At 44.9% G+C, this 27660-nt stretch overlaps 2 protein-coding genes across 6 annotated transcripts; one reads left to right on the top strand and one right to left on the bottom strand.

Annotated features, from left to right (window-relative positions):
• Positions 1 to 387: 387 nt before the first annotated feature.
• Positions 388 to 6318, bottom strand: PTCHD3 (patched domain containing 3). The gene is made up of 4 exons (XM_027717424.2): positions 5438 to 6318; positions 5080 to 5201; positions 3944 to 4089; positions 388 to 2301 (listed from the first exon to the last, which is right to left on the bottom strand). The coding sequence occupies exons 1-4, from the start codon at positions 6167 to 6169 to the stop codon at positions 671 to 673; spliced, it is 2631 nt and encodes an 876-aa protein (XP_027573225.2). The 5' UTR covers positions 6170 to 6318; the 3' UTR covers positions 388 to 670.
• On the top strand, positions 5847 to 27660 carry LOC113986044 (highly reducing polyketide synthase cm3B-like). Of its 5 annotated transcripts, none has more exons than XM_039380751.1 (10): positions 5847 to 6413; positions 7891 to 7973; positions 10166 to 12695; positions 14712 to 14828; positions 16436 to 16504; positions 17228 to 17381; positions 18278 to 18438; positions 20827 to 21030; positions 21128 to 21309; positions 21602 to 27660. In XM_039380751.1, the coding sequence occupies exons 5-10, from the start codon at positions 16444 to 16446 to the stop codon at positions 27155 to 27157; spliced, it is 6318 nt and encodes a 2105-aa protein (XP_039236685.1). In that variant the 5' UTR covers positions 5847 to 6413; positions 7891 to 7973; positions 10166 to 12695; positions 14712 to 14828; positions 16436 to 16443; the 3' UTR covers positions 27158 to 27660. The 5 variants fall into 5 exon arrangements, with proteins under 5 accessions (XP_039236685.1, XP_039236684.1, XP_039236683.1 ...); XM_039380750.1 differs by having other exon boundaries at positions 5847 to 6572; XM_039380749.1 differs by having other exon boundaries at positions 5847 to 7973; positions 10166 to 10288; positions 12613 to 12695.

Below are 27660 nucleotides of genomic sequence, written 5' to 3'. Positions count from 1 at the left end.
CAGAAGCTACACACAATCTTCTTAAAGGTACCAGATGTTCAATCTTAGCTAGAAAACAGGACACCAAGAAAAGGTTTTGAACAGAAAATGTGAGCCAGTTTGTCTTCCCCAAGGGTTTCTTGTACTGCATTAGGAGCCTAAGCAGACTTTGTCTCCTGAAGGCTTAGGGGTCACTGCAGTCTGAGATAGTTGTGACCTCTTGTAATTTTGCTGGAATACATCCAGATTTGAGCCTCTTGGGCAAAAATTGTCTTCTGGCTCAGTGTTGGGCTGAGTTACAGCCTCAAGGGAAACAGACAGGCAATGAAAACCAGTGGGAGTTACTCTTCCCTGCTGTCAACATATCCTGACAAACATGTAATGTAGTCCATTAAGCTGATGCAGTGGTCAGTGTTTATAATAATTTTAATACATTCAGTAAACAAGTAACACAAAAAAGAAAATTAACAACATTAAGGTGGTAGTCAAGAACACACAAAGATAAGAAAATGCAAATCCATCCTGTGCGTTTTCTTATGTTATTTTTCTTGCCTGGCTTTGATGAAGCCTTTTTTTTCCCTGATGTATTTATTTTTCTCTCCTTTATTTTCTTCATGTCATATATTCCCTGACAGTCACTGCATTTGGAACTTGCATATAATAAATATATAATATTTTATGTCTAATTTATTCACGGACAGTCTTTATCATTTCTAAACCTATTCTCTAGCTTTTCAGACATGGTATTGTGAGGTGATCGGTTGTTGGATTTGGCATTGTGAGGTGATGTGCCAAATTTTCCAAAAAATGTTAAAAACACTGGAATGAAAACAAGACCATGAAGAGCGCCAAACAAAATGACAAGAAACATGATCTTGAAAAAGGTCCTAAAGATGTAGGTTTTTGCTGCAGCCAGGACAACAACTCCTAATATAGTAGAAACTGCACCTTGTAATACCGGGTAACCGAGCAGGGACAGCGCTTCGATTGCCCTTTTATTGGCTGATGACTCTCCACTCGTAACAAAGGCATAGGAAATATGAGCAGAAAAATCTACCGAAAACCCTATACAAATGACCAGGTTGATCATGGATATGGAATCGAGATTGACGTTCCAGAACGACATGAAACCCGTCACACCAACTATAACAGAAGCTATTGCAAAAGTCACCCACAGGCAGCACAACGGGTTGGGAATGAGCAGAAGGGAGACAACGAGCATTGCCCCGGCAGCAACGGCAACGTTCTGAACGGTGTTCTGCACTATTACCAGGTACTGGTCGTAGTAGATGAATGCCGGGTGATACACCTTCAGTGGAATACTGCACTGCCTGGCTGTCTCTCTTAACTGATTGAGAAGATTCTTCTCATCAACGGCTGAGGTCACGTTCACTGTCTGGAGGAAGAAACGTGAAGCTTCTATTTCATCCTGAGTCTTGTTTAAGTCCCACGCAAAACTGGAACGAATGCTGAACAGTACAGGTAAGTTATTAAAGAATTGAGTCTTATCGTTTATATTTATCGAACTGCTTTCAGCGAGTACTGTGTATACTCTCAGCCAGGACTCTGAGAGGTTCTTATCAACGTAGGAAATGTTCTCCAAATTCTGTGCACAGCTCTCAATGCCACGACGAACCGCCTCATTCCAGTAATCTACCCTCTCAGGAATGACAACCATGACCCTGGGTCCATACGTCGAGAAGTATTTCTCATCATCATCATAGTATGGAATAACGTAAGAGTCATCATTAGCCAGATTTCGAAGATCGATGCCTTCCCTGATCTGAGTACACCCATAAACACTGCCACCCAAATACGCTCCGTACAGCAACACCACGAGTAGCTTGACCCATTTATTTGTAAAAAAAGGCCCATAATACTCTTTAAAGAATATGCTCATTGGATGTTCCCCTTCTGGCTCAGAGGACTGCCTGGAACAGCTGCCGACACAGCAAGCGTTGTACAAGCAGGAGTTCTCAGCCTGATCTTTATCTACTCCCACACGCATACAAGTCAGCCAGTGTCGGTTTCCTTGCTCCCTTTTATGATTTAATACAAGAACTGCCCCAAAGAAGGTCAGGGTATATACATAGCAGAAGACAAAAGCAGTGCCTGTATAGAGGCAGAAAGCTCTCACGGAGGGAAAAGCAGTCCAGGTGCCAATGAAGAAGGCCAAAACATCCGTGAGAGTGGTGATGGTCACAGAAAGTGCTGCCTCTGAGTAAGTCTCAGCCAGCAGAGATTTAACACTGGATTTCTCTTTTTTCCTTGAACTTTGTTCCCAGGAAGCGATCATGATGAACATGTCATCAACGCCAACCCCTGCAAGAGGAGAAAAGGGTAACTCTGCATTGCAAATGGCAGCTTCCACTAACACCCAACAAAACTACAACATTAATCACATCTAAGTCCACATAAAATTTTGAAAAAGAAAGTTGGGCTATTAATATTGCTTTAGTGGTGATACAAGTTACAAGAGAATCAGGAAAACAGATCCTGTGTGTGTAGCTAAACGTAGTACCTTTCAGAAACTCCTGGTGACCTGATGGGTTGTTGATCCCTTACCCTACTCTGCTGAAAGTCTGAGCACACCTACTCCATCTCTGAAAAGTTCTTGTATCTGCTGTCCACATGTCCACTGATGCAGACAACACACATTCCAAAGCATTATGTATTCTGAAGCTCAGCTATCCTTACCACTGGAAGTGTCCTCCATTATCCCTGGAATCTCCTTCATCACTGCAGCAACTTAGACCAATAATTTCTTGCTCTGCCATCAGCACAAACGGAGAACAGTCGCGATCCCCATTTTCCAGTGGCTCACTTTTTTACGCTCTTTGCCCTCCACTTCTCTCCAGTTTCTCTTTCAGCACTTATTCACAATTCATTATTAATTTTTCTTCACATTTATACTGATCCACTCACAAATATTACCCACCAGAATCCTCCTAAACTCTGCCAGAAAGACTGGATACTGGGCTTGGGGGTTTTGCTAAGATACCAGTGTAAGTGAGCTGAAATTTGAAAAGGTACTAGTGGATGGCAGTGAGCCATGCTGCTTCCAGAAAGCAGGCAAGTACAAAGCAAATCATCTGATGTACTGAGAAGTTGTTTGCTTTAATGCAAGGAGGACAAAAGTCTACATGTTATTTCTGAAGACCTGAAGGGCTTCAGCCCTTTCCCAGGTATACAAAAGGGTTTTTCTGACCCTCTTCAGAGCCGCTGCAATTGATGAGCAAACAAAAACAAATACAAAATGCATTGGAATTATGCAGGAAACAAAGAAATGATGCGTGCCCTAAGGAGCATTTGCATTAGACAGCTAAGATGATGCACAGCCTCTATCAACCTGGAAATTCCACGAGCTTTCCTCAGCATGAGACCAAGCCCAAGCAAACTTCACATGAATTTATCCCATAGGAGAGCAGATAAGGATTTTAAAAGAAGTAATTTACTTGCAGCAACATTATCAAAGGGCATTTGGAAAGTTCAGCACTGCCTGTCAAGCAGTCTGTGCAAGAGTGATGTAATGATATCAACTTCCTTGGGTTTTTGTGGGGAGCTGCTTGCACAAATGGTGCATCACTTGTGTAGCTGAATGAGACTGGTTAGTACACAGTCATTATACTGCAGAGGATTAATCATCATGGCTACAGGGACACTAGAACAGTGCCAGAAGTATTAATCTTACCACTCTCTCATTTATAGTTTTCACACCAGAGCACTGGAACTAGAGCAGGCATTGTTTTCTGGGAAAAGCTGCCCTTGCTCCAGAACACAGCTGAGCTGAGCTGAGGGGCTCACCTGCCTGTAGGAGCTCTAAGGAGGCTGCACCTCCAGGTATCTGCTCCCCTCACTGCAGCACAGAATGTTGTATGATCTGATGCTCACATCATAAAAGACTGACACCATTAGGTTGTTTTAACTTTGCTTGTCTTTGATTCAGACTCACTTTTCTACTTACCCAGAATCAGGAACGGTGCGTTTGCTACAGTGACCACAAACGGCGCTCCACAGAAGAGCATCAATCCAAAGCTGCTAAACACAGCTAAGCCGGCAGAAACCACTCCACAGCAGGCAAGCCAGACATTATTTCTTATACAGCTGAGTCTGAAAATATTTCAAGGAATATCTTCATTACGTGTCAAATGTTTCACCAAGGTGTTTGGCATGACAAGTGCACAGGTACCAATGATACCCTGTCTGAAGAGAACTCCTTACGAAAGTTGCTAGGAGGGCTCCCAGGTGTCAGCATTGGAGAAGGTTAATTTCTCTAGGAGGTGCTAATGCATTATTACCACTGGCCAGCTATATTCAGAAGAGTAAAGATGTGTACTGCTCTTTGCATCAATAACAACAGAGATGCAAAATGAAGATACATTAGCTCTATCAGTGAGACTAGACTTAGGGTGACCCAAAAAATGAGGAATTTTTAGAAGCTCTTTGCTTTTACGTGGGTTCTTGGTGTATCACATCAGTGTAATACAGAAGCACCTCCCAGGCAGTAATGCCACACAGAGAAACTTTCTCTGCAGGCAGATTGGCTACCAGCTTTTTGCCAAGACACCCCTGAGGGCTGGCTCAAGGATTCCCCAAGAAATGTTCTAATGGGCATGATGCTTGATGCAAGTGCTAAACCAGACAGCCCACCATGCAAGCAGACCTTTTTTTCTCAATACAGTACACAAACACTGCTGTACAGCTCACCTTCCAATACCACAAAGAAAGGGCAGGTGAAGTTCTCTGTGGACAGCAGATAAGGCTCTAACTCTTCTATCAAGCAGAACACTTAGAGCTGTACCCAGATTTGCAGTAATCTATGAGGCTAGTGCTCATCCACCTGAACCTTAACTAAGCTCTGAATGCTTGTTCAGGTCTTCATCTGCTACTTATCATGAACCCCATCTAAGCAGTTGGGAAACATGCCCAGGTAGACAAGAAAGAGCAAAGAAATACATTTTGCCTGTTATGAAATGTCACAGTCTGCAGCTTCAAGAATGCTTTCACTCGACCAGAAGCAGAAACCAGAGCAGAAACCGAGGCAGGTAAAGAAGAGCAGAAGTCACTGCTCATTGAGCCATAGCTTAGAAGGCATTTTACCTTAAGCAAGAGAAGATTGCAAAGTTTATTGTCAAGAAATACGTTATGGAGAAGAGCGGGATCACGCTCTTGGTATTTCCTTCAAACTCCTGTTGTCTGGACAGCGACGTAAAGTAAGTCACCTGCCATTAAAAGAACAAGGAAAGAAACGATGAAGCACATTTTTTTCTCTTTGGTCTTTGTACACACGCACAGGCAAGGCTAAACATCACGCTGGCACTAAAGCAGTGCCGTGGCCCTCGCAAGCCGCAGGCCACCCGCCTTCTCCCCGCACCGTCTCCTTTCCTTTCCACGACGGGGCTGCCCGGACATTTCGGGGCTCGGCGGCTCCGCACGGCCGTACCCGCCCCTGCGTTACCTGAATGGAGCTGAGGTGCAACTCCCTCAGCTTCGACGAGATGTTCCGCAGGAAGCTGTGCAGCCACTGCCGGCTGTCCTCCGCCTCGGGGCCGTCCTCCCGCAGGTAATACACCAGCTTCAGGGCCCGCGCCGACAGCAGCCGCCCGCCGTCCGCGTCCACGCCGCCCAGCGCGGCCCCCAGGAAGACGCTGCCGTTGACGGGGAACTGGAGGCTCCCCGAGACGGGCGGTCGCTCATCGCCCCTCGGCGACAGCAGCGGGTTGGGGCTGGCGCAGCTGCCGTCGCTGCGGGCGCAGAGCCGCTCGTAGTCGGGGTCGCGCACGGTCTTGTCCAGCCGCAGCACCTCTTCCCACGCCGTCGGGTCCAGCACCGAGGTGCCGTTGGTCGCCACGGCGATGAGGGCGGCGTAGGCGCCCTCGGTGGGCAGGCGGGGGGCGGAGAAGCGCTGCGAGTCGTTGGTGGGGAAGTGCCGCCGCACCAAGTCGCGCTCGGCCTTGGCGGGCCCCCCCGTCGGCGTGAACTGCTCCTCGATGTCGTTCGCCTGCCGCTGCGGCAGGAAGAGGAAGCCGGCGCCCAGCCCGCCCGACAGCAGCAGCGGCACCAGCACGAAGGGCCAGGGGCAGGCGGCCACGCCGCTCGCCAGCCCTTCGAAGAGCCGCCGCAGCGGCCGCTCCAGGCAGTCGGTGTTGCGGCAGGAGCAGCGCTCCGCGGGGTCCCCCGGACCCGCCATGGGCGAGGCGGGGGCGCGGGCTGCCGGCAGCAGCTCCTCGCCGCGGGCGCGTCCCACGCCGGGGGCCGCCGGTGTGTGCTCTGCCGGCGCCGGAGGAGAAGAGAGGGAGCGAGTGGGAGAGGAAAAAAAGCGGAACGGAGAGGACTGGAGAGCCGCCCTCTGCACCCTCGAGCCGCGGAAGCAACGCGCGGTTTTCCGTTAAGGGCGCGGCCGGAGCCCTCCCTCGTCATGACGGGACGGGCAGGTGGGCAGACCAGGCTTCTCCGGACGCGACGCGCTCCGCCCGGTCTCGGGTATCCATGTCCTCCCGTCTCCTGGCCCCTCGTTTTCCATAACACTGTAATCTTGCAAAAAGAAAGTGATTTTCTGTGTATAATGAGCTGAACAAACTCTGGGGAGTCAGGTGAGTGTTGAGCTTGTTGCAAGGGGAAGAGTGAGTTACAGCAGGAGGATAGAACACAGCTGGCATCAAGGCTGTGTCATGCACGGTTGTCTCATGAAAGCTCACAAGTAGTGGAAAGCTGGGATTACAAGTAAATTTGGAGCTACTGCTTGGGATCTAGTGCTTTGAACTCCCTATAATAAACAGGATTAATGTGATCCTTGGGTATATGAACAGAGAACAGGCCTAGGGAAGGGACTTCCACAGTATATAATGGAATTAATTAGACTGATGTTACTATATTAAGTACAGAACTAGCTTCGTAAGAAACAGGCTGCAGAATTAAAAGGTGAGAGATGAGGTGTAGGTAGTGATCCTGAGCAGGAGACCATTGCACATTGAAGAGTTAAGGAGATCACATGGCAGTGAAGGTGTGCTGTGCTGTGTGCCCAGCGTGGCCCTCACACCGGTCAGTGCCCACAGGATAGCCTCAGCCAGCCTATGGTACCAGAGGAGCCTGCAAGGCAGCTCCCACATGGTACCAGCAATCAGAAAACCTAGGCTTCTGTTTCTTGTCTCCCCCGAATCTCCTTCAGTCATTACTTCACCACTAAGGGCTGTTCTTCCATCAAAGAGCAAAACACAGACATTGATGATGTATATCATGCCATGTTTGCTCTTTTGGTAAACAGGTTTACAAAACAGGGGAGTGAGAGCTGAACTAAAAGACTTTGAAACAAGGGTTAGTGATTGCCATTGGCAAGTCACAAGAATATCACTGGTGTGATACATCAGAGCTTTGTGCAGTAGCAATGATAGAAAGGATACTTCCAAGTCCAAAAAATACTCTGCAGCCTGGTGTTCTTGACACTGGTAAGTGACAGTGATTTGAGTGGCTTCTGGCTGAGAAGAACAGCTCAGATGTGGCAGTGCTGGAGAGATGTCCAGCCAGTGAGCTAATACGTCCCAGGCAGGCCCTTCTTCTCCTTGCCTTTCTTTGAAAGAAGCAACTTTCTCCTTCCCTGCCAGTACTTGTAAAGAAAAGTTGTAGGTATTTCTTCTCTCGCAACCTGAGCAGATAAGCTTGGCAGCTGTGGGCATAAAGCAGCCAGCCAGGCTCTGAGCAGCGTTCTATGTCTCCTACTGTGCTCAGCATTTAGGGCAGGTTGGATCCTGGTGAGTCCCTTTTCCATGCACAGGTGTTCTGCGACAGGTACGTCAGTTCTGAGTTTCTGTGTGGGAGATGGGCCCTTAGAAGCTATTTCCTGTAGCTTCTAAGTTGTTGAAACCTCAGTTTTAATTAGTGTGACTCCAAAGTAATAGATTCTCCCATGCTCAGGTCTCAGTTTCCTCGAATGGATTGGCACCGTGTTAGAATAAGAGCTGTTCACAGAGGAGGAATCTGTCAACGGAAAAAAGGGGGTAAGTTACTTGATGCCATGTAGACCTTTGATGTATTAGTGTCAAGGACTTGCCCAGCTGGAAAAGATAGCCTCTCTTACCTAGAGATAATTGCAGAGAAGAATAGACCTGTGTCTGGGAATAAACTATAGAGGCACCCCTATCCCCATAGCCACACATAGCAAGAAGACTTGTAGGATAGCCTGGCAGTGGGTCATGTTGTGGATGATTCACTGACATTGCAGCAGACATGAAGAGATGGTGTCCAGTTAAAAGCTTTCACAGCAATAAAGGGTTCTTGGCTTCTCATAAAGGGTTATTAACTTCTTTAAGCTCAACAAGAGCAGGAAGTAAAATCTGACCACTTGTCCTATCCAGTTTCTTTCTGGCTCCTCTGGAGCTGGAGACAAGCTCTGGTAATAGTCAGCAGGCAAAAACTGGCCTAGAGGCAGGAGCTACCCAATACATGGGAGACAGGTCAATGCCTTTAGGTTGAGTGCCACATTTTGTGTTTCCCAATGCTAAAGAAATGGTGACAAGAAAAGCTGGTATATACCTGACATGCCTGGAAGAGAGCTGCGAGGGATAGCTAATAGGTTGTACTTGCATCTTTGCAAGCTGTGTGGGGACCCAGCAATACAATCAATTAATTTCTAATATCCCCAGTGGCCTCATCTCTAGGTCGTGTCAGAACGTGTCTAGCACAAGTACACTGTCCAACTCAAGCCCACATAAAGCAGTGAGGGTGGTAAACACCAAGAAAAAGGAGAAACAAGGCCAGGGTGGGAAGAGAAGGATGGGAAAAGTGCACACTGGAGCAGAAGGAGAGAAGAGAGAAGGGAACACCTGGGCAGGGGCTGGAGTCAAGGTGCTGCTGGAGCAGGAGCTGAGAGATGCAGCCTGGAGGAGCTGCTGTCAGTGAAGGAACCAGCACTCGTGTGCTGTCCCCAGTCTCTTGCACTGGCCACTGCCTCAGCAAAGGGGCTGAGCATGGCCTGGGGGTGAGGGGACTGAGGAGCAAAAAGGTCAGTGGGGGGAAGAGGTGTCAGAAGGGAAGTAGATTTTTTTCTTGAGGGTTGGTTGGCTTTTTCAGTCTCCCTCAATACCAGAATCTGTAACTAAGAGATTGTTAATCGGCAAATAAATTAAAGTCATGGAAATTCTCTGAAGGACTAAACAAGTTTTGTCTGTGATAGTATCTTCCTGGAATTTCTCTTGCTACAATTTGTGACAGTTGGTCCTAATCCTTTCCCAGGACAAGGATATTTGCACTTTCAAATTCTCGGTCAGAGCTAAGATGGCTTATTTCTGCCTCACTCTTTGGAATGCCAGGACAGAGGGGCATTTCTGTATCCAGGTTGCCCATGGAAAGTGCTATGTCAATTGTGTGAGATGCAGTGGACCCTGGAATAAAAAAACCCGTGGCATCAAGAAGTCTTTTATCCCATTTTTTCCACCATAATGCAGCATTGGGTATGCCTGTGCCATATCTGAAGGAAATTTGACTAACCTGATCTTTACAGTGCCCATCATAGAACCTGACAGCGATAGGGAAGTTGTCTCTGATCCTATCCTATCCTATCCTATCCTACCCTATTCTTCCCGTATTTGGATGAGGCAGGAGTACTCTGTGGGCTGCTTAGCTACTGCCTGTGTTTGCATGCCTGGCTGAAACAATAGGACCTTGTTACCTGTGCGAGGCAGTGAGAGCCTGTGGCCCTGAGGTTACCTGACTGCAGATGACTTGGCAGATGCAGTGCCTCAAACCCCTGAATGCAAAGAGAGCAGTCTAATTGTCAAGCTGGGGGCTGTCATGTGGAAGATATGTGCCCTCTGTGCCTTCACTAACAGGTGTGCAAGAAAGAGTCACGTTACCTGGGGCCTTCAGGAAAATGTCCACAAAGGAATAATGAGGGTGAGGTTGTGATGAGGGCAGCTCAATGGGAGGTGAATTCCTGGTTTCCTCTAGGTTGACTTGTCTGTTTAGAATATAAGATTCTAAAGAAAACCCAGAAGCTGTTCTGGCACCAGGACCCGGAACTAGCAGATGTTTATTCATGTTGAGGGCCTGCTTTTCCTTCTCTTTGGGAGCACACAGTGACACTGAAACTGCCACCTTCTCAGTGCTGGCAGGATGAGTGGCTGCTGCTCCTCTGCTGCGTGATGAGACTGGTGTCTGTGTTCATTTGATTTTTCATTTTTTTCATTTTTAGGAAGAATGAAGTTGCCCAAGTCTTTTCACTGTCTGGGTGATACTGTGGATAGAAACTGGCTGTATATTACTGCGATGGACAGAGTTTCATCTTATCAGTGTAGGATACGTGTAGAGAGGCAAGGTGAGCTGTCAGTTTTTGTTACTTTAGCTCCAGGAATATTTCTTTCCAAGCTGATGTAAAGAAAAATTCCTGTCTCCACCATGATTTCAGAACCATGAGGTTTTCCATGAGGACTACATAATACCCTGGAATGCAATGATTCTGATGTAATGTGAAGCTGCTGGAGAACCTAATCAGTTTTGTACTTGTACATCCTTCCAAAGTGTCCATAACATTTCACTTTCTTTAAGGTACATAAATGATTTCCCCACTGACTTCCATAGAACCACAAAAGGTTTACCTCTTTAATCAGTGTGATATTAATAGAGAGTCTGTTATCTTTATAGGCTGCTTATTTCCTCTGTACATGTTTATAAGCTGCCTCATAAATTGGTCAGTCAGGTCTCGACATCTTCAGGAACTGTAAGTGCACATTATTTATGGAGAAAAACCACAGAGTAAAACTACAGTATCTATCACTCCTGCTTTGATCAGCCAATATCTGTTTTGAGCTTTGTTCATAGTTTTTATTTAGTTTTTATTTTAAACACTACCTTATTGTTTTGAATATTTACATGTCAGAGAATACTGATCTGAGCACAAACTGAACTTTGATTTGTTAGAGCTCAAATACACAAGAAGGATCTTGCAGGGATTAATGCAAGCATTTATTCAGTTATCTATGGAAGGGATGACCTTTGAAATTTCCTTTAACTTCATTTACTGGAAGGTAAATTTTATACTTCCTTGAGAGGGAAATTTTCTTCCAACTCATGTAATCATTGCCCATCTACTCCGGTGTTTCTGTGCCAACAAGATATCAGAAAAGTTATCTCCTTCTTAGGAAATCTAGGCTCTCCTGGCATTTATCTATGTTTATTATGGATGTACCTATCAGAGTATTATCTTCTGTTGCTGCTGCAAACATGTAAGTCTGCTTGTCTGGCCCTACCTGTTCCTAAACTGTTAAAGGATCTTAGACACTCATCTGCCACAGAAGCAAATGCTTATACTGTCACCATCTAGTGTGGGTGGGCAGTTCTAGTCGAAGGGGTTTCAATTTATGCATGCTAGATTTAGTACTTAAATCTACAGCAAACTCCCTTCTCGTGGTTCACATGCCTGTCTGCCATTTCCATAAAGTCTGTTTAAAAGAATACTGTGTTCTAAGGGACTTCTCTGACAGTAAAGCAAAAGTTCAGCTGTCCAGATTCTTCTGGCTCATTCTAAGGTTACAGGATTATAGGGACAAGTTTTTAGGGAGAGACAAATTGACAAGAACTATTTCAAGTCCCTTTGATGTATCATGTATTATTGTGAATGGGCAAAGTTTGAAAAAAAAAAAAGAGTCAATAAGCAGAAGAACAACAAACCAACCCATTCTTTGTGACTAGTGAGGACTTATTTGATGTGGAACAGAACCTCAAAAGGCAGGCAGAGCAACTCTGTGCAGAAGACGTTTACAGCAGTATATTACTGTTTCTATCACAAAGTCTTCTTGAACATCTGTAATTACCTGTCTCCCTTTGTGATTCCCCTCTCAGAGAGTTCTTGTCATGTGAGATATCATAACCATGGTGGGGAGTGCCCTGCTGAAGGATAAGTGAGGTAATTCTCCCTTAGGAGCATATTGCGTCAAGTGTGTCTCATCTTCTTTGTGCTTTCTTTTGAAGCAACATGATATCTGTCTCTGAATGGGATTTTCTCTGTGATTTTGAAGGTTCTAAGGGGTGGTTCTGATTCTCCTTGGGTTTTTTGTCGGTGTTTCTTTAGATCATGCAGAAAAATATGCATGTGTCAAAGATTAGATTATGATTCCTTGTAGGTTAATTTTCCTTGACACAGGGTGTAACAAAATGCCATTTCACTTGAACTTGACACTGGTAAGTGACAGTGATTTTAGTGGCTTCTGGCTGAGAAGAAGAACATTAAGCTCAAATGTGGCAGTGCTGGAGAGATGTCCAGCCAGCGAGCTGGCAGGCCCTTCTTCTCCTTGCCTTTCTTTGAAAGAAGCAACTTTCTCCTTCCCTGCCAGTACTTGTAAAGAAAAGTTGTAGGTATTTCTTCTCTCGCAACCTGAGCAGATAAGCTTGGCAGCTGTGGGCATAAAGCAGCCAGCCAGGCTCTGAGCAGCGTTCTATGTCTCCTACTGTGCTCAGCATTTAGGGCAGGTTGGATCCTGGTGAGTCCCTTTTCCATGCACAGGTGTTCTGCGACAGGTACGTCAGTTCTGAGTTTCTGTGTGGGAGATGGGCCCTTAGAAGCTATTTCCTGTAGCTTCTAAGTTGTTGAAACCTCAGTTTTAATTAGTGTGACTCCAAAGTAATAGATTCTCCCATGCTCAGGTCTCAGTTTCCTCGAATGGATTGGCACCGTGTTAGAATAAGAGCTGTTCACAGAGGAGGAATCTGTCAACGGAAAAAAGGGGGTAAGTTACTTGATGCCATGTAGACCTTTGATGTATTAGTGTCAAGGACTTGCCCAGCTGGAAAAGATAGCCTCTCTTACCTAGAGATAATTGCAGAGAAGAATAGACCTGTGTCTGGGAATAAACTATAGAGGCACCCCTATCCCCATAGCCACACATAGCAAGAAGACTTGTAGGATAGCCTGGCAGTGGGTCATGTTGTGGATGATTCACTGACATTGCAGCAGACATGAAGAGATGGTGTCCAGTTAAAAGCTTTCACAGCAATAAAGGGTTCTTGGCTTCTCATAAAGGGTTATTAACTTCTTTAAGCTCAACAAGGGCAGGAAATAAAATTTGACACACCAAGATCCTCCCAAACCACACCCTTGCTTCGCCCCTCTTTCCCTCCCCCTCCCTGCCTGGGAGATGGAGTTGAGAATTGGAGGCACAAAAGGTGAAAATCACAGGTTGACATAAGGAAAACTTACTGAAAACAGCAATGAAATAAGAAAATGAATAGTAACATCAACAATATTAATAACAAAAGTGTACAAAGGGAGGGTTGTTTATATGTGGAAAGTTCACCAAGCCTGGGACAATGAAAAACAGTGGCAGACAGATCCTACGCCTGCCACGCTCCCCACTCAGAAGAGAGGCCCTTTCCCCCACCCCTGGTAATGGCATAAGATGGTATAGAATAACACAGTGTTTTACCATGTCCCCTCCTGCTGATCTGGGCTGGAACCAGGACAGCTGGAGAAAGGAAGACTTCCCTTTGGTCATAGAGGGTTGGGTTAGAGATTGGCTAGACAGACTTAACACCCGTAAATCCATGAGCCCTGATGGGATGCACTCAGGGGTGCTGAGGGAGCTGGGAGATGTTATTGCTAAGCCACTCTCCAGGGAAAACGTTAACCATATATGAATGCAACACTGTGTTTCCATTACGAAGTCAGAAGAAGGGAGAGATGAGTTTGGTGAGTTTGAGGTGACATCAGATGAGGGAGAGTGAAAAAGGCATCTAGTACAGACTACTGGACTTGATCCTTTCAGAGGTTACTTTTGGATATTCCACTGTTTCTCTGGCCTTTAAGAAGATGGCAATTTTTAGGAAGAAAGCTCAATATTGCTTTTAATGTCCTGATGTAGTCAGAAATGTTTTGGGGACTTTTTGTCTTTTGACAAGGCTTTTTGTGCTTGCACACTTAAATGCTCCTGCCTGCTGAAAGAATACAGCTGTGGAATCAAACATGAAACTCAGGTTGTAAGAGAGTTTGTGCTCAATTTTCAGAAACGATACCTCCAACAAATAGATGAACTTTAAACATTAGTTCAGATTTGTTGATATTAAGAGCAAACCATATTGGTTGTTATTTTAAAGACAGAGTTTTTAAATCATATTCTTAAGATCATAAAATTTTACTGGGCTATTTGATGATGATCAGAGGGCTGGAGGACCTCTCCTGTGAAGACTGGCTGAGAAATCTGTGGGTATTCAGCCTGGAAAAAGAAGGCTCTGGAGAGATCTTATAGCAGCCTGCCAGTACCTAAGGAGGCATAAAAGAAAGCTGGAGAGGGACTTCTCGGAAAGTCATGGGTGATAGGACAAGAGGCAATGGCTTTAAACAGAAAGAGAGTAGGTTTAGATTAGGTATTAAGAAGAAATTCTTTACAAGTTGCCCAGAGAAGCTGTGGATGCCCTATCCCTGGAAGTGTTCAAGGTCAGGCTGCATGGGGCTTTGAGCAAACTGGTCTAGTGGAATGTGCCTCACCCATGGCAGGGGGTTTGAAGTTAAAAGATATTTAAGATTCTTTCCAACGGAAACCGTTGCAAACCGTTTTGTGATTCTATAGTTCATAACAAGGTATCTCAAGGTAATTGTTGCACTAACTGTACAACATTAGATAAGACAGAGATATTACTCTTGACCTCGTGTAAACCTGATAACCTACAAGTTTACTGCTTCAGGGAAGTAGTTTTGAACGTTAGTCAGGGTCACTGACTAGTCGCATTTGCTTTCATTTCTTTAAAAGGCGTTAGCATTTCGTCATGATTTAGCATGTATGTTTGGATAAGAAACCGCACAGAATCCTATATAAACTACTTCCAGAGACTCAGCCTATTACTCCACCCTGCTGGGATGTTATAAGGTAAGAGCTACATGGCTCACTGGATAACTCTCTAGATGCCAAAGACATGTTTTATGTTATGATTGGAAAATCCTTATTTTTCTATTATTTGCTATTTGAGTGCTAACTTAGGAAGAGTGCTTAAAAGTACCTTTGTGATAAAAGCATCTTTGTTGGGCTTTGCAGCTTTAGCTTATCAATTACATTAAAATAAGAAATAATAGAATCATAAAAATCATAGACAATTTTGAAAGAACTAAAAGGAAACAATTGTTATAGCATTTCAGAATTTGTATTATTGGTAAAATAGAATTTACTCCTAGAGAGCCAGATTCTGATCTCCTTATTCTTGCTAGGTGTCTTTTTATCTTTTTCAGTCTTAGTTAATGGATCCGGGAAGTAAATTTTTCAAAGTGTGAACCTGAGCAGTTATTCTTAATTTCACCTTTCAAAACAAATCTCCAAGAAATGATAACTGAATAATATGTGGGGCTGTCAAACAGTCTCATCTTTGCTTCATTGCTGTCAGTCAGTGACTGAGAAGGGCTCTTTGGGATGTTCTGTGGTATGACTGAGATGAGAATCTATCCCACTGCCAAGAATCCCCCCCAAAACCTTTCAAAAGGCATCTTCTCCTCTTTGTGAGTTGAAGCAACTCCAGGAAAACTTGTATCATCTGAGATGGGCATCCTAGTGAGTTCTAATTGGTTCAGTTGAGCTGATTTTTATCTGACAAGTTCCTTTCCCAGAATTAAGGAAAAATAATCATCTGTCAATTCTACACTGGGGTATTTAATTTGATCCCAAAGAATTATTTTTTTTGGCCATCTAATTGGTTGAAAAAATTCATGTATTATTGTGAGTCGTTTTGCAACAAAAATCTTTCCCTGTGGAGCTGCAAATGAGCTGAAAGCCAGTTACTTGTATGGCTGTAGTGGGGCTACCTGGAGAGCGTGCGTTGTCAGGAACAGTGAGATCATGTGGCTCTCAGCATGGTCTGTGGGAGTCAACCTGTGCCTGCAGATGAAGCTGCTTTAGACAAAAGCTAGGCAACCTTGGGATCCAGGGAATGAGGTGTTGCTTTTCAGGCACTTTTCTGGAGCATGGAAGATGCACCTTTTGTTCCTTCAGCAGCTTGGCATTGGTTGCCTGTTTCCATGGTCTGGTTTAAGGTGGTAATTTGCAGAGTCTGTGTGGGAGATGTGCTTTGTGAATAGGATAGAGACAATAGAGCTGAAAGTCTGACTTGGCCAATGCACTGTCCACTTCTGTAGAGAAGAAGAAACGCAGAACTAATCTAAGGAAAGGCTCAAGAGCAGATCAACTGGCAGGAGTAGCAGAGGTTAAACAGTAAAAAGGAAGTGTCTGTGAATGAGGGAGTTTGGGGAATTAAACGGGGATTTTCCTCTGAAGGGAGGGACAGCAAGAAAAATACAGCACAGCTCTGGTCCCCTGTGGGGAGTGTCGTTGTCATCACAACCAACAATAGCTCATTCAAGATGAATGAAGCTTTGAACAAGTGTAAGTGGTATATGTGTTTGTGAGAAGTTCACCTTTTAAGCTAAGATTTATGTAATGGGAAATGCCTAATTGTTTGATCTGACTGACAGTGCACCTATATTGTGCAGCCCAGAAGATGGAGATTGAGACTGCAGACGAAGTTGCTATTGTTGGAATAGGATGTAACTTTCCTGGAGGTAAGTTTGGGGTAAAAGCAAAGCCGGCTGTGAGTGAACATGGAAAAGCAGAGTAATTAATTAGTGTTGAAATGGAGGAAAACAACATGTTCCTCCCTTAGTAGAATGTGTTGCTTTGCTACTTGTAGGATCTTTTTAAAAGGTCGTGCTGTGGTGGAAACTAGTTGGTTCAAATTAGTCTGCTGACAGACAGACAGACAGACCGACCGATCTGCAGTGCTGGCAGTGGGCGGGGCATTGAGCTGCACATAAAACTCCTACAAACGAACTGGATGGGTCTGGGATGATTTGAACTTTCTGCAGGGGCACTGTCTGGGGGCCTCTGCATTGGTGCAGGACTCTGCATCCATATGGACAGGACAGATCGAGGGCCGAAGAGTATCACCAGCTGTGCCTGTAATATGGATAGGTTGGGTTTTCCTAAAAGAAAACTTCCTGCTTTGTAGCAGTATGTACTGTGGGTGCAGTGAGACAGTAGGGAAATGGGGAGAGAGGGTGGTTAAGGATTTTGTGGGGTTCCTTTGCTTTTAGACAAACAGTGAAGGGACCAGTCATGCTTTTCAATTTCCTCTCACTAAAGAATGATCTGTTCTTTCTCTGGCAATTCTATGTAAGCAACCTAGATTTACCTGTGGGAGTTCCTTGTAGCTGATTGTGCATTTCTGAGTCTGCGAGGGGAGGGGGAGCCCATAATTTAATCTGTTTTAAAAACTTTGACAACAGGAGATGGAATTGACAGTTTCTGGAAAGTGCTGGAGGAAGGCAAAAACTGCACAGTGGAAATCCCCCCTGAGAGATTTAATGCCAAAGAGTGGTATGATCCAGATGATAACAAGCCAGGAAAAATATGTACAACGCGAGCTGCTCTTCTCGATGAGTGAGTCTGCTGCTGCCCTGTGCCACTGATTTTTGTTGTACTTCGACTATGGGTACAGCTGTTCAGAGGCTGTGACTGATGGGAAGAATAGCAAATTATTATGGTCAACAGATTTGTCTTTTATTTGAATTCTACATTCACTGTAAATGCTCAGGCTGCAGACCTTTAATGAAATGAGAAGTTGACATGCACAAAAAAAATCTTATTGGCTCCTGGGATTAACACTCGGTAGGGTTGAATTGTAGGGCACAGAATTACTTCAGTGATTAGTCCCATGTTAGATATTGAATTCTGCACTGAAATCAAGGGATGATAGAAGGCCACACAAATGTGATCTTGGGGTACAAGATTAAGGTTGGACTTGGTCTTTTGTAAGCGTGGGCCTACTCTGAAGATGTTTGTAAAGAAACACACACACACAAAGTATTTGGAATTTGTTGTTAGAGAAGTAGGGGTATCTCTTGGAAACACTTGAGCTGATGCTCTAGCTATTGGTTGTAAACTGTAAAGCATGGGTCTGTATTGGCTTAAAATAAGGTAGAAGACAATATTTGTTTATAACTCATTGGCTAAGACCACATTACAGGAGAGGGAGACTCATTCTGCACATTTCATAATCTGAGGAGTCCTGTTGGTACTAGTGGAATAACCATGCAAATAAAAGTGTCTAGGAGTGGGCTCTTACCTCTGCAATGTATAATCATTGATAAAAACACATCTTCTGTGGTGGGACATCAAACATCCTTGGCCTAGACACATTTTTCCTAAATTTCATAAATGGGGATTGTGGCCTAAACAACAGTTGTTGCTTTGCTTTTTGTGAAATTGCGAAAAATGTGTACTGTGAGTCTAGAAGGAAATATATATTGTACTATTTTCTGGTCTGTGCATTTTAGATTTAATTCCTTTGACAACCACCTGTTTGGGATTAATAACATGGAAGCTGAACGCATGGATCCTCAGCAGAAGTTACTGATAGAATGCACATACAAAGCCCTGGAGGATGCAGGAGTCCCTGTAGAAGCTGTCAGTGGCACCAAAACAGGTGTTTTTGTTGGTAAGATGAAAATTTCATGTCAAAGAAAGTGTGTTGGAACCTCCCAAAGACTGGAGCACTCCTTCATAAACTTTCCAGATATGTCCAGCACTGGAGATCTAAGGCTACTGTGCTATGCTACTCCTGGTTATCTTTGGAGAGAATTACTAGGCTCTAGAAGTTCATGATACAATTCCTGTATCTCTTTTAGGTGCTCCTCTTCCTGTCTTCAGGTACTGAAGTGGAAGCAGGAAACAATTAAACTGCCTCCCCAACCCTTCCCGAGAATGATAGTCCCAAGCCAGGCTGTGATGTCCCACCCTTAAGGGGAAGGGAACACCCAAGATTCATAAATGCTCCAGTCTGCAAAAAACCACAGTTTTATTAGTAAATTACAAAGCTGGCATGGCAATTGGTATGTCAGTCCCTGACCTACTATATAAGCACATGGCAGTGGTTTTGGTTAAAGGGGTAGGGTGAAAGTGAAGAGAGAAAGGAAGAGATGAGTTAAAGAGGGGAAGAGAGAAAGAGAGAGAGAAAGAGAGAAAAAGAAAGAAAGAATGAAAGGAAGAAAGAAAGAAAGAAAGAAAAAGAAAGAAAGAAAGAAAAGAAAAGATGAAGAGATCACCAGTTGTGGTTCCAGCATCCAGGGTCCTGGGGGTGCCCCCCAGGCTTGGTGGGGGTACCTTTTTATAGACAGGTTTCCCCACCCTGAAGACAGGTTTCTTGCTTTCCATGTGAAGTAGTTATCATGAGCAGTCCGTTCTTTGAGATCTTTCTGGAAATGGGTTGGAGGGTTTGTGAGTCTTGGGTGGTCTTGATCCCCCCCTGCACTAGATTGACCTTTGGTCAACAGTTCATGCCCACTTCTGTGCTGATGCTGTCTTTTGTTTGTTGATGGGGACAGAGTGGTTGGAAAGTGGCCCAGTGGAAAAGGCCCTGGAGGTGCTGGTCAAAGTTGCTGAACATGAAGCAGCTGTGTCCAGGTGGCCAAGAAGGCCAATGGTATCCTGGCCTGTATCAACAATAGTGTGGCCAGCAGGTCTAGGAAAGTGATTCTTCTCCTATACTTGGCACTGGTGAGGCCACACCTTGAGTACTGTGTCCAGTTCTGGGCCCCTCAATTCAGGAAGTACATTGAGGCAGATCCAGAGAAGGGCAGGAAAGCTGGTGAAGGGTCTTGAGGGCATGTCCTATGAGGAGAGGCTGAGGGAGCTGAGGTTGTTTAGTCTCGAGAAGAGGAGGTTCAGGGGTGATCTTATCGCTCTCTACAACTACCTGAAAGGAGGGTATAGCCTGGTGGGGGTTGGTCTCTTCTCCCGGGCAACTAGAGACAGAACAAGAGGACATAGTCTTAAGCTGCACCAGGGGAAGTTTAGGTTGGACATTAAGAAGAAATTCTTCACAAAAAAGGTGATTGGATATTGGAATGGGCTGGAGAGGTAGTGGAGTCACCATCCCTGGAGATGTTTAAGGAAAGACTGGGCATGGCACTTAAGTGCTACGGTCTAGTTGACGTGGTGGTATTCGGTCATAGGCTGGACTTGATGATCTCAGAGGTCTTTTCCAACCTAATTGATTCAGTGATTTTGTGATTCTGGGACTGTGTCTCAACAGACTAGAACAAGGATGTTTATCCCAGAAAAGTGCTGCTCTACCTCTGCCCCCTTCTGGCCCCCTTCTCCAGTCACATCTTGTTCTTTCGACAGTTCTTGGTTATTACCAGCAGGCCCTGTGTGGCTCCATGGCTCTCTGGCTATCGGTGTTTGAGATGAACACATTAGCCCCTTATCTTCTGGGCTTCTGCACAGGCCTACACTTTTTTCCAGTACACTGGTTTCCAGTATAATCTTGGTTAAGGTGTTGTGGGGGTTAAGATCCTTTTAAACCAGTGGAAATCCTCCTGTAGGCATTAGAATGGTACCATGGTGTACTTGTCCAACTGCTTACCTCAGTACCAGGAAAAGTTATGGAGGAGATGATCCTGTGGAAGGACATTTTACAAAACAATGCTAAAATAACAGCACATTATTGCTACTGTAATCTGTGTGTCTTTAAAGAGGAGTTTTCTGGGGGAGTTAGGCTGATGTACCTATAGGGATAAACTCTTTAGTTTACCTTTTAATCTGAGACATGCCCTTCTCCACAGAGGATACTATTCCTTGCTCTCTGAATAGAGGTGCTGCATTTTCCACACATGCCCATGCATTTGGGGATCCAAGGTACTTCGAGCATATGTGTTCACAGAAAGAGGACACAACTGCTCTCACAGGCCAAGGTTCATCACAGAAGCACTGATGCCACATGGTTTACTATTAAAACTGAAAACCAAAACACACCATCAGGTTTAGAGCTGTACATCTCTATTGTTGGCCTGGGTTAACTTGACACATATCTTATATTTTACAGGACTTATGAATCGAGACTATGAAATCGTAACAAGCACAGCAGTGAGTGCAATAAACCATTATGATGGTACAGGAACAGCCATGAGCATTGCTGCTAACAGGGTGTCATTCACATTTAATCTGACTGGACCGTCCCTGACTATTGACACTGCCTGTTCATCTTTTCTTTTTGCTCTGCACTACGCCTTGCGAGCCATTAAATCAGGTACTGGGTCTGAAGAGACGCTGGACAATGAAATTAGGATTGCTACTGTTTATCACCTGGGCCATCTCAACATGAGTATGTTTCTGTTTTACTACAGGAGACTGTGAGGCAGCAATCTGTGGTGGGGTGAACTGTATAATGGATCCCCGCACCTTTGTATCTCTCAGTAAAGCAAAGATGATCTCTCCAGAGGGCATAAGCAAACCCTTCTCCAAAAAAGCAGATGGCTATGGAAGGGGAGAAGGCTGCGGTGTTGTTTTCCTCAAACCACTGAAAAAGGTAAACTTTCTTGTGAAGCAGCCTAAAATAAGACTGGTTGCTTGCCTGTATCTTGTATCTTCAGCTCTAATAATTACTTTTCCAGAGAAGATTTTCCAATTCATGTTTAAGATTAATGAAGGGTTTCTTGAGCATTAAATATTTATGTTCTTCCCCTACCATGGGACAGGGGTCACACAGTTAGAAGTTAGCATCATACTCTGTCTGTTCTTGGCTTTGTTGTGTTGTTTTGTTCTGTCCTCCACAGAGAGAGCATGAGTTAATTAAAAATAATTTAATTTTTATGAAACAGGCAAAGGAAGACTACAGCAAAATCTGGGGTGTGATAAACATCAGTGCAGTAAATCAGAACGGTAGGTCCACGACTCCGATCACAAGACCGTCTCCAACAGAGCAAGAGAAGTTACTGCGCAGCATTTACGGAAGTCGTGTCGATCCCTCAGTTGTGCAGTACATTGAAGCGCACGGTACAGGAACTGCTGCTGGAGATCCTATTGAGGCTGAAAGCTTAGGTAATGTCATTGGTAAAAACAGGTCTTCCCGAGCTTCCATTCTGAAAATTGGTTCAGTGAAAGGAAATATTGGGCACACCGAATCAGCTGCCGGAGCAGCCGGGTTAATCAAAGTGCTTCTGATGATGCATCATGGAAAGATTGTTCCATCCTTGCATTACTCAAAGGAGATGAGCAGCATCGATACAGAGAAACTAAACTTTGCTGTTGCCACAGCTGTAGAGCCCTGGGAAGAATCCAGTGAGTATGGAAGAGTAGCTGGCATCAACTGCTTTGGGTTTGGAGGAACCAATGCTCACATTGTAGTCAGGCAGGTCAAGCAGCCAGAGCCTCTTCCTGCCTTTAAGAGGCCCCTTGAATTATTTCTGCTGTCAGCAGCATCCAGTAAGTCCCTTCAGATGACAATGGCTGACACAGCTGAGCAGCTGAGCACAAGAAACTCTGTGACTCTCCCAAGCCTGGCCTATACCTCTGCCTGCAGAAGAAGCCATGCCAACTACAGGTACCGGAAAGCGTTTGTCACAAATTCCCTCCAACACTTGCAGCAAGAGCTTAAGTCAGCCAGCACTGACCCTGCCATGTCCAAGGTGGAACCACAGCTGGTGTTCGTGTTCTGTGGCAACGGCGTAACGCTGAAGGAGTTCAGCGAGGCTCTGCTGAGCTCAGAGCCAGTGTTCAGAGACAAGTGTAAGGAAATAGAAGACCTTTTTCGGCAACACACTGCCGTCAGCGTCCTGCCAGCAAGGGATCATAGCCCACAGGATTTGTTGAAGCCAGAGCTCTCCCAGCCCTTGCTTTTTACCCTGCAGGTTGCCGTAGCTTCCCTCCTGAAGTACTGGGGCATTAAGCCTGTTGCTGTTGTTGGCCACTCGGTGGGGGAAGTTGCCGCTGCGCATATTGCTGGGTACCTTTCCCTGGCAGATGCAGTCCAAGTGATTTATCACCGGAGCAGGCTGCAGGCAAAGACTGCCAGTGGCAGAATGTTGGTGGTTGGAAACATCCCCGTTCAAGAGATTGCTGAACGTCTGCATCCCTACTCGGGAAAGGTCTGCATTGCTGCTTTCAACAGCCCAGTTTCCTGCACCTTGTCTGGGAATGTAGACTCAGTGGAAACTGTCCAGAGAGAGTTAGCTCAAGCTTTCAGACAGAGAAACATCTTCCTTCATGTTTTAAATGTCCCAGCTGCGTACCACAGCCCCAGCATGGATATGATACTTGAGGAGCTGGAGGAGAAGATAGAGCCTTTAGGAAAGCAGAAGGGGGAAATTGAAGTGATTTCAACGCTGACAGGGGTGGCTGCATCTGAAAATGACTTTGCTCGTGGCAAATTCTGGGCCCGGCATACTCGTGAGCCTGTTGCTTTCAGTCAAGCCATCCAAAGTGCAGCTAGAGACAGGGAAAACGTGGTGTTTGTGGAAATAAGTCCTCACCGAGCATTGCAGCGAAGCATAAAGGAAACTCTAGGAAAAGGCACAAAGGTGTTCTCCTCTTTGGAAACTGATGCAGAATATCAGACGCTCCTCACCTTGGTAGGAAATCTGTTTGAACTGGGATATAATCCCAAGTGGCAGCACTTCTATAATGGGTATCAAAGTGTTCCGGTGGCCATTCCACGCTATCAATTTGATCGCCAAAAACTCATGGCTTATCTGGATTTCCGTCAACAAGCAAACCAAAGAGGTGTCAGCGCCAGTCATCCTTTGATTTATGGCATAAACAGTGACAACATGGAGTTTGGCTGCCTGCTGTCTCAGGACACAACACCATACTTATACGAGCACAAGAACAATGGGGTGGCCTTAGTCCCCGGTGCTTTTTATGCAGAGCTTGGTCTGGCCTCTGTGATGAGCAGCTCAAGGCCTAAAGTACCTCTGAGTACTTGCCAGCTGAGTATTGTTTTTTCTGCACCCTGTGTTCTCACTCAGAGTTCCCAAGTGTTGAGTATCAAGCTGAGTCTGCAAAAAGATGTGACAGCCTTTGAGATCCTCTCTTCCTCCAATGCAGTTTATGCTGCCGGCCAAGTGGCAAAGGGGCCTGAAGCTGTGGTAGAAGAAAGCACCATCTCCTTCCAAGACATCTATCAAAGGTGCAGATCAGTGATTAGCAGAGAGGAGGTTTATGAAGCACTGTCTCAGGTTGGCTTTCAGTATGGCTCCATATTTAGGCAGCTCAGTGATGTGCATTATTGCCAGGAACTAAAGGAAGCTATAACAAGCGTAAAGGTGAACAAGGAGACCGTCAGAGAGATGTACAGCTACTGTATCCACCCAGTGCTGCTGGACTGTTTTCTGCAGATGACTGCTGTCTTGACCTCAAGGACATTCCAGTCCAGAGCAGGTTTTCCTTCAGGGATAGGCAGCCTGGTGGTGCTCCGGCCGCTGGAGGAAGAAATGATGATATATATGAGAACAAGCAAGTCCACTGGGAACTGCCTAGAGGTCTGTGGATGCTTTTTGGACAAACATGGCTCTGTTTTGGCTGAGCTCAAGCACGTTGCCATCACTTTCATGAAAGAAGCGTCTTCCAGAGACAACGAGTTCCTGTTTGAAAACAAGTGGAAGGAAGTCTCTCTTTCACAGACAATTGGACATCTGGGGGTTAAGCCCAGAGTCCTAGTGTTTGCAGACAAATTTGGGATAGCTGAGCAGCTCAAAAAGTACTTGCATCCTGCTTCAAGATATGTTATGTATGAAGATTGGGAAGCCCTCTTGGAAGGCCGCACAATGAATAAAATGAGAGCAGAGGTTGAGGATTATGATGAAATTCTCTTCCTATGGGGAATTCAAAAGTTAAATGAAGATTTCCCAAGCAAAGTGGTAGATCAGTTGGCAAAGTGTTGTGAAGCCTATCGCCAAGTAGTGGTGGCATTAAGAGAGAAAATGTCCCGCTGTTCAGTCAGAGTGATCACTTACAGAACAACAGAGAGATACGTAGACCACGTTAACTGTGGGTTTGTACTGTATGGCATGACCAGAACTTGCGTTGTTGAAGTTCCAGAAATCACATTTCAGTTGATTGACCTCAGCTCTTGCAGTTCCCTGGACATCTCAGTGCTAGTAGATGTTCTTGTCAAATGCAGAGGTGGGGATTATCCAGAAGTTTGCATCAGCCAAGGAAGAATTTATGTGTCTGAAATCAGACACACACCTTTTATAGATGCAGATTACATCCAACCTGTAAGATCTCTCCAGAAGTCACAGACGTTCACTTTGTACACGTCTGATCCGTACACAGCGAAAGACTTGTCTGGTGAACTATCCACCAGCACTGCTACTCAGCTTGACAAACAGAGTGTTGAAATTCAAGTGGATAAAATTTGTGTCCACTCAGAAGATTATTTTCCCATTAGTGTTTCTAGTTGCAACTTTGGTAATACACTGTATTGGAACTCGCAAGCAGGAGACAAACACAGACTTTTAGCTCTTGATTTCAGTGGCACAGTAACAGCAACAGGAACTGATGTGAAAAAAGTGAAAGTGGGAGATCACGTGGTTTCATGTTATCCCACTGCTGCATCATCCAGGGTTCGGATTCCAGGAATAGTTTGTTTCAATGTAAAGAAATTCCCATTCTTCCAGAATGTCCCTTGTGTGTCCTACTTCATCATTGCCTGGGAAATCTTCACTCAGAGATTACCCAAGGGGAAACATGGCAGAACACTGGGGATTATTACTACAGAGCCATTATCGGTTTTGTGCCATGTTCTTTGTGCAGCAGCAGAAGAGATGGGTTGGAGAACAGTCCTTGCGAGGCCCACTCCTGATAGGTTCCAGTATATAAACCTGTGCAATGCCCTTGTTGTTCTTCCTCCTGTCAACAGACTGTCTTGGGAGGATCTGGCCCACATGTACTTTCTTAAAGATGTGGTGATCGTGTGTGGCAATCGACAGTCTGAATGTATCCAGAATGTCAGTGAAATTGGTCATGAAAACATCAGCTTCCACATCCTTACCCTTGCCAGCGTTTTCCAGAAAGCACCTCTAAAGGAATTGCAGAAGACTGTACATGTCTGGGTCAGTTCCATGGATATGAAACGGTTTAGACGTCTCTCAGGTTCCGTTTTTCAGCAGGCGGAGAACTTTGAAAGGCTAAACTCTGTGATGTCCTATTTCACGTGCACTTCTGTCCCCCTTGCTGTACTGAGAAGGCAGAAGGACATCAGCATGCTATCAGACATACCGTTGTACGAACCCCAGAAGCAGCTGTTTAAGCAGAATGCTGTTTATGTAGTAGTGGGAGGGCTCACTGGACTCGGCTTTGAAACGGTGAAATTCATAGCCGAGAATGGAGGAGGGTGTATTGCAATACTCTCCAGGAGAATTCTGAGCAATGAGAAGCAAGAAGAGATGAAGGCTTTGCAGCAGCAGTACAAAGGGAGCAAAGTAGCGTTTGTGCAGTGTGACGTGACTTTGACCGGTGATGTTGAGAAAGCTTTCAAGTCCATTGCAAACACCTTTGTGGGGAGTCCGATCAAAGGTGTATTTCAAGGTGCTGTTGCTTTACACGATGGCCACCTTGAAGTTCTGACCTTGGCTGACTTTGAGAAAGTGCTGAGCCCAAAAGTAGCAGGGACTCTAAATCTTCATTGGGCTACCAGAGGCCAGGAGCTTGACTACTTTGTGTGCTACTCCTCTGTTGCTTCCTTTCTGGGCAATGCCACCCAGACAAACTATGCAGCTGCAAACTCTTTCCTGGATCTCTTCTGCCTTTACAGGAGGAACCGTGGGCTTTCAGGCCAATCCATTAACTGGGGTGCTTTGAATCTTGGCATTCTGCTCAATCAAAACCACATCCAGAGCATTCTGAGATCCAAGGGCATAGACATTCTGCAAGTGCATGAAATTCGTGAGTATCTCAGGAAAAGCTTACTTACGAATAACCCACAGCAAGCTGTCGTCAAATTGAACTTTCAAACTTTATATCATCATGTTTTTACTCGAATAAGTTCACTCAAAACTCGCTTCATATCACTTATGTCAGAACATGTCAGTAACAAGCTTGAAACCCCTGAGGAAACTCAAGTCCCAGATACTGCCTTTCTCAAATCGGAAGACTACATCACCTCCCTGGTGAGTGACCTCACTGGACTGAACCCCGAGGAACTAACCATGAATACACCACTTTCATCTTTGGGCATAGACTCTATGTTAGCTATGACAATTCAGAACCGTGTGTTTCAAGAGAGAAAGGTGGACATACCTCTTCTGAAACTGCTTGATCCTCACACAACTCTGTCAAGTTTAGTGGTAGTTTTAGAAGAAACAAGCAATGCAAATGGAGTAGTTGAGAAGAAGAACGGTGCAATCGAAAGTGTAGAAAATGAGAGCCGGCTGTAGGAATCTTGTCCTCCAGGAATTGTGTGACTTTGAAGATACCCAGACCTTTGTAGCATCTCAGAAGATGTCGTTGCAGATGGGTAGAACATCTGGTGATGCTGAATGTATTCTTCTTCAATGACCCAGAAGACTCCACACCAGGTTCTTCTGTCATTGCATTAGCTGTATTAATCTCAGTCAATAGTTTGACTTGTTAGCGTTTGCACCTCTAAATTATGAATATACATGTAAAGCAGCATGACTATTTTTGTAATTATTATAGTCTTTTTGTATTTTTCCTTTTTAAAAATATTTTCAAGTTAATTTCATTATCAAATTAATTTCATTGTGAATTGTGTGTCAATAGTGGTATCTTTTTGAAAGTCTTTTAGATATTGGGAATTTCAAGATTTCTTCTCAAAAAATAAAGCTTGATATTTTTCCTTATGTTTGTAAACATAGGGAAGAGCTTATGGTTGTTTTGGAAGTGATTTGGAGTTGATTTAATAAAAAAAATACATATA

Source organism: Pipra filicauda, unplaced genomic scaffold (assembly GCF_003945595.2).
Source record: "Pipra filicauda isolate LSUMZ 115617 unplaced genomic scaffold, ASM394559v2 scaffold1_size10287979_pilon, whole genome shotgun sequence".
NCBI lineage: Eukaryota > Metazoa > Chordata > Aves > Passeriformes > Pipridae > Pipra > Pipra filicauda.
The sequence above is the reverse complement of the archived record's forward strand: the minus strand, read 5'-3'. Positions and strand labels throughout refer to the sequence as shown.

Coding starts and splice junctions, on each gene's coding strand:
- PTCHD3 (XM_027717424.2), bottom strand. CDS start 6,169: ATGGCGGGTCCGGGGGACCCCGCGGAGCGCTGCTCCTGCCGCAACACC. Junction 5,202..5,437: donor TGCACCTCAGCTCCATTCAG/GTAACGCAGGGG, acceptor TTTTAATGGCAG/GTGACTTACTTTACGTCGCT. Junction 4,090..5,079: donor GCAATCTTCTCTTGCTTAAG/GTAAAATGCCTT, acceptor AAATATTTTCAG/ACTCAGCTGTATAAGAAATA.
- LOC113986044 (XM_039380751.1), top strand. CDS start 16,444: ATGGAGATTGAGACTGCAGACGAAGTTGCTATTGTTGGAATAGGATGT. Junction 17,382..18,277: donor CGAGCTGCTCTTCTCGATGA/GTGAGTCTGCTG, acceptor TGTGCATTTTAG/ATTTAATTCCTTTGACAACC. Junction 21,031..21,127: donor CTTGCGAGCCATTAAATCAG/GTACTGGGTCTG, acceptor GTTTTACTACAG/GAGACTGTGAGGCAGCAATC.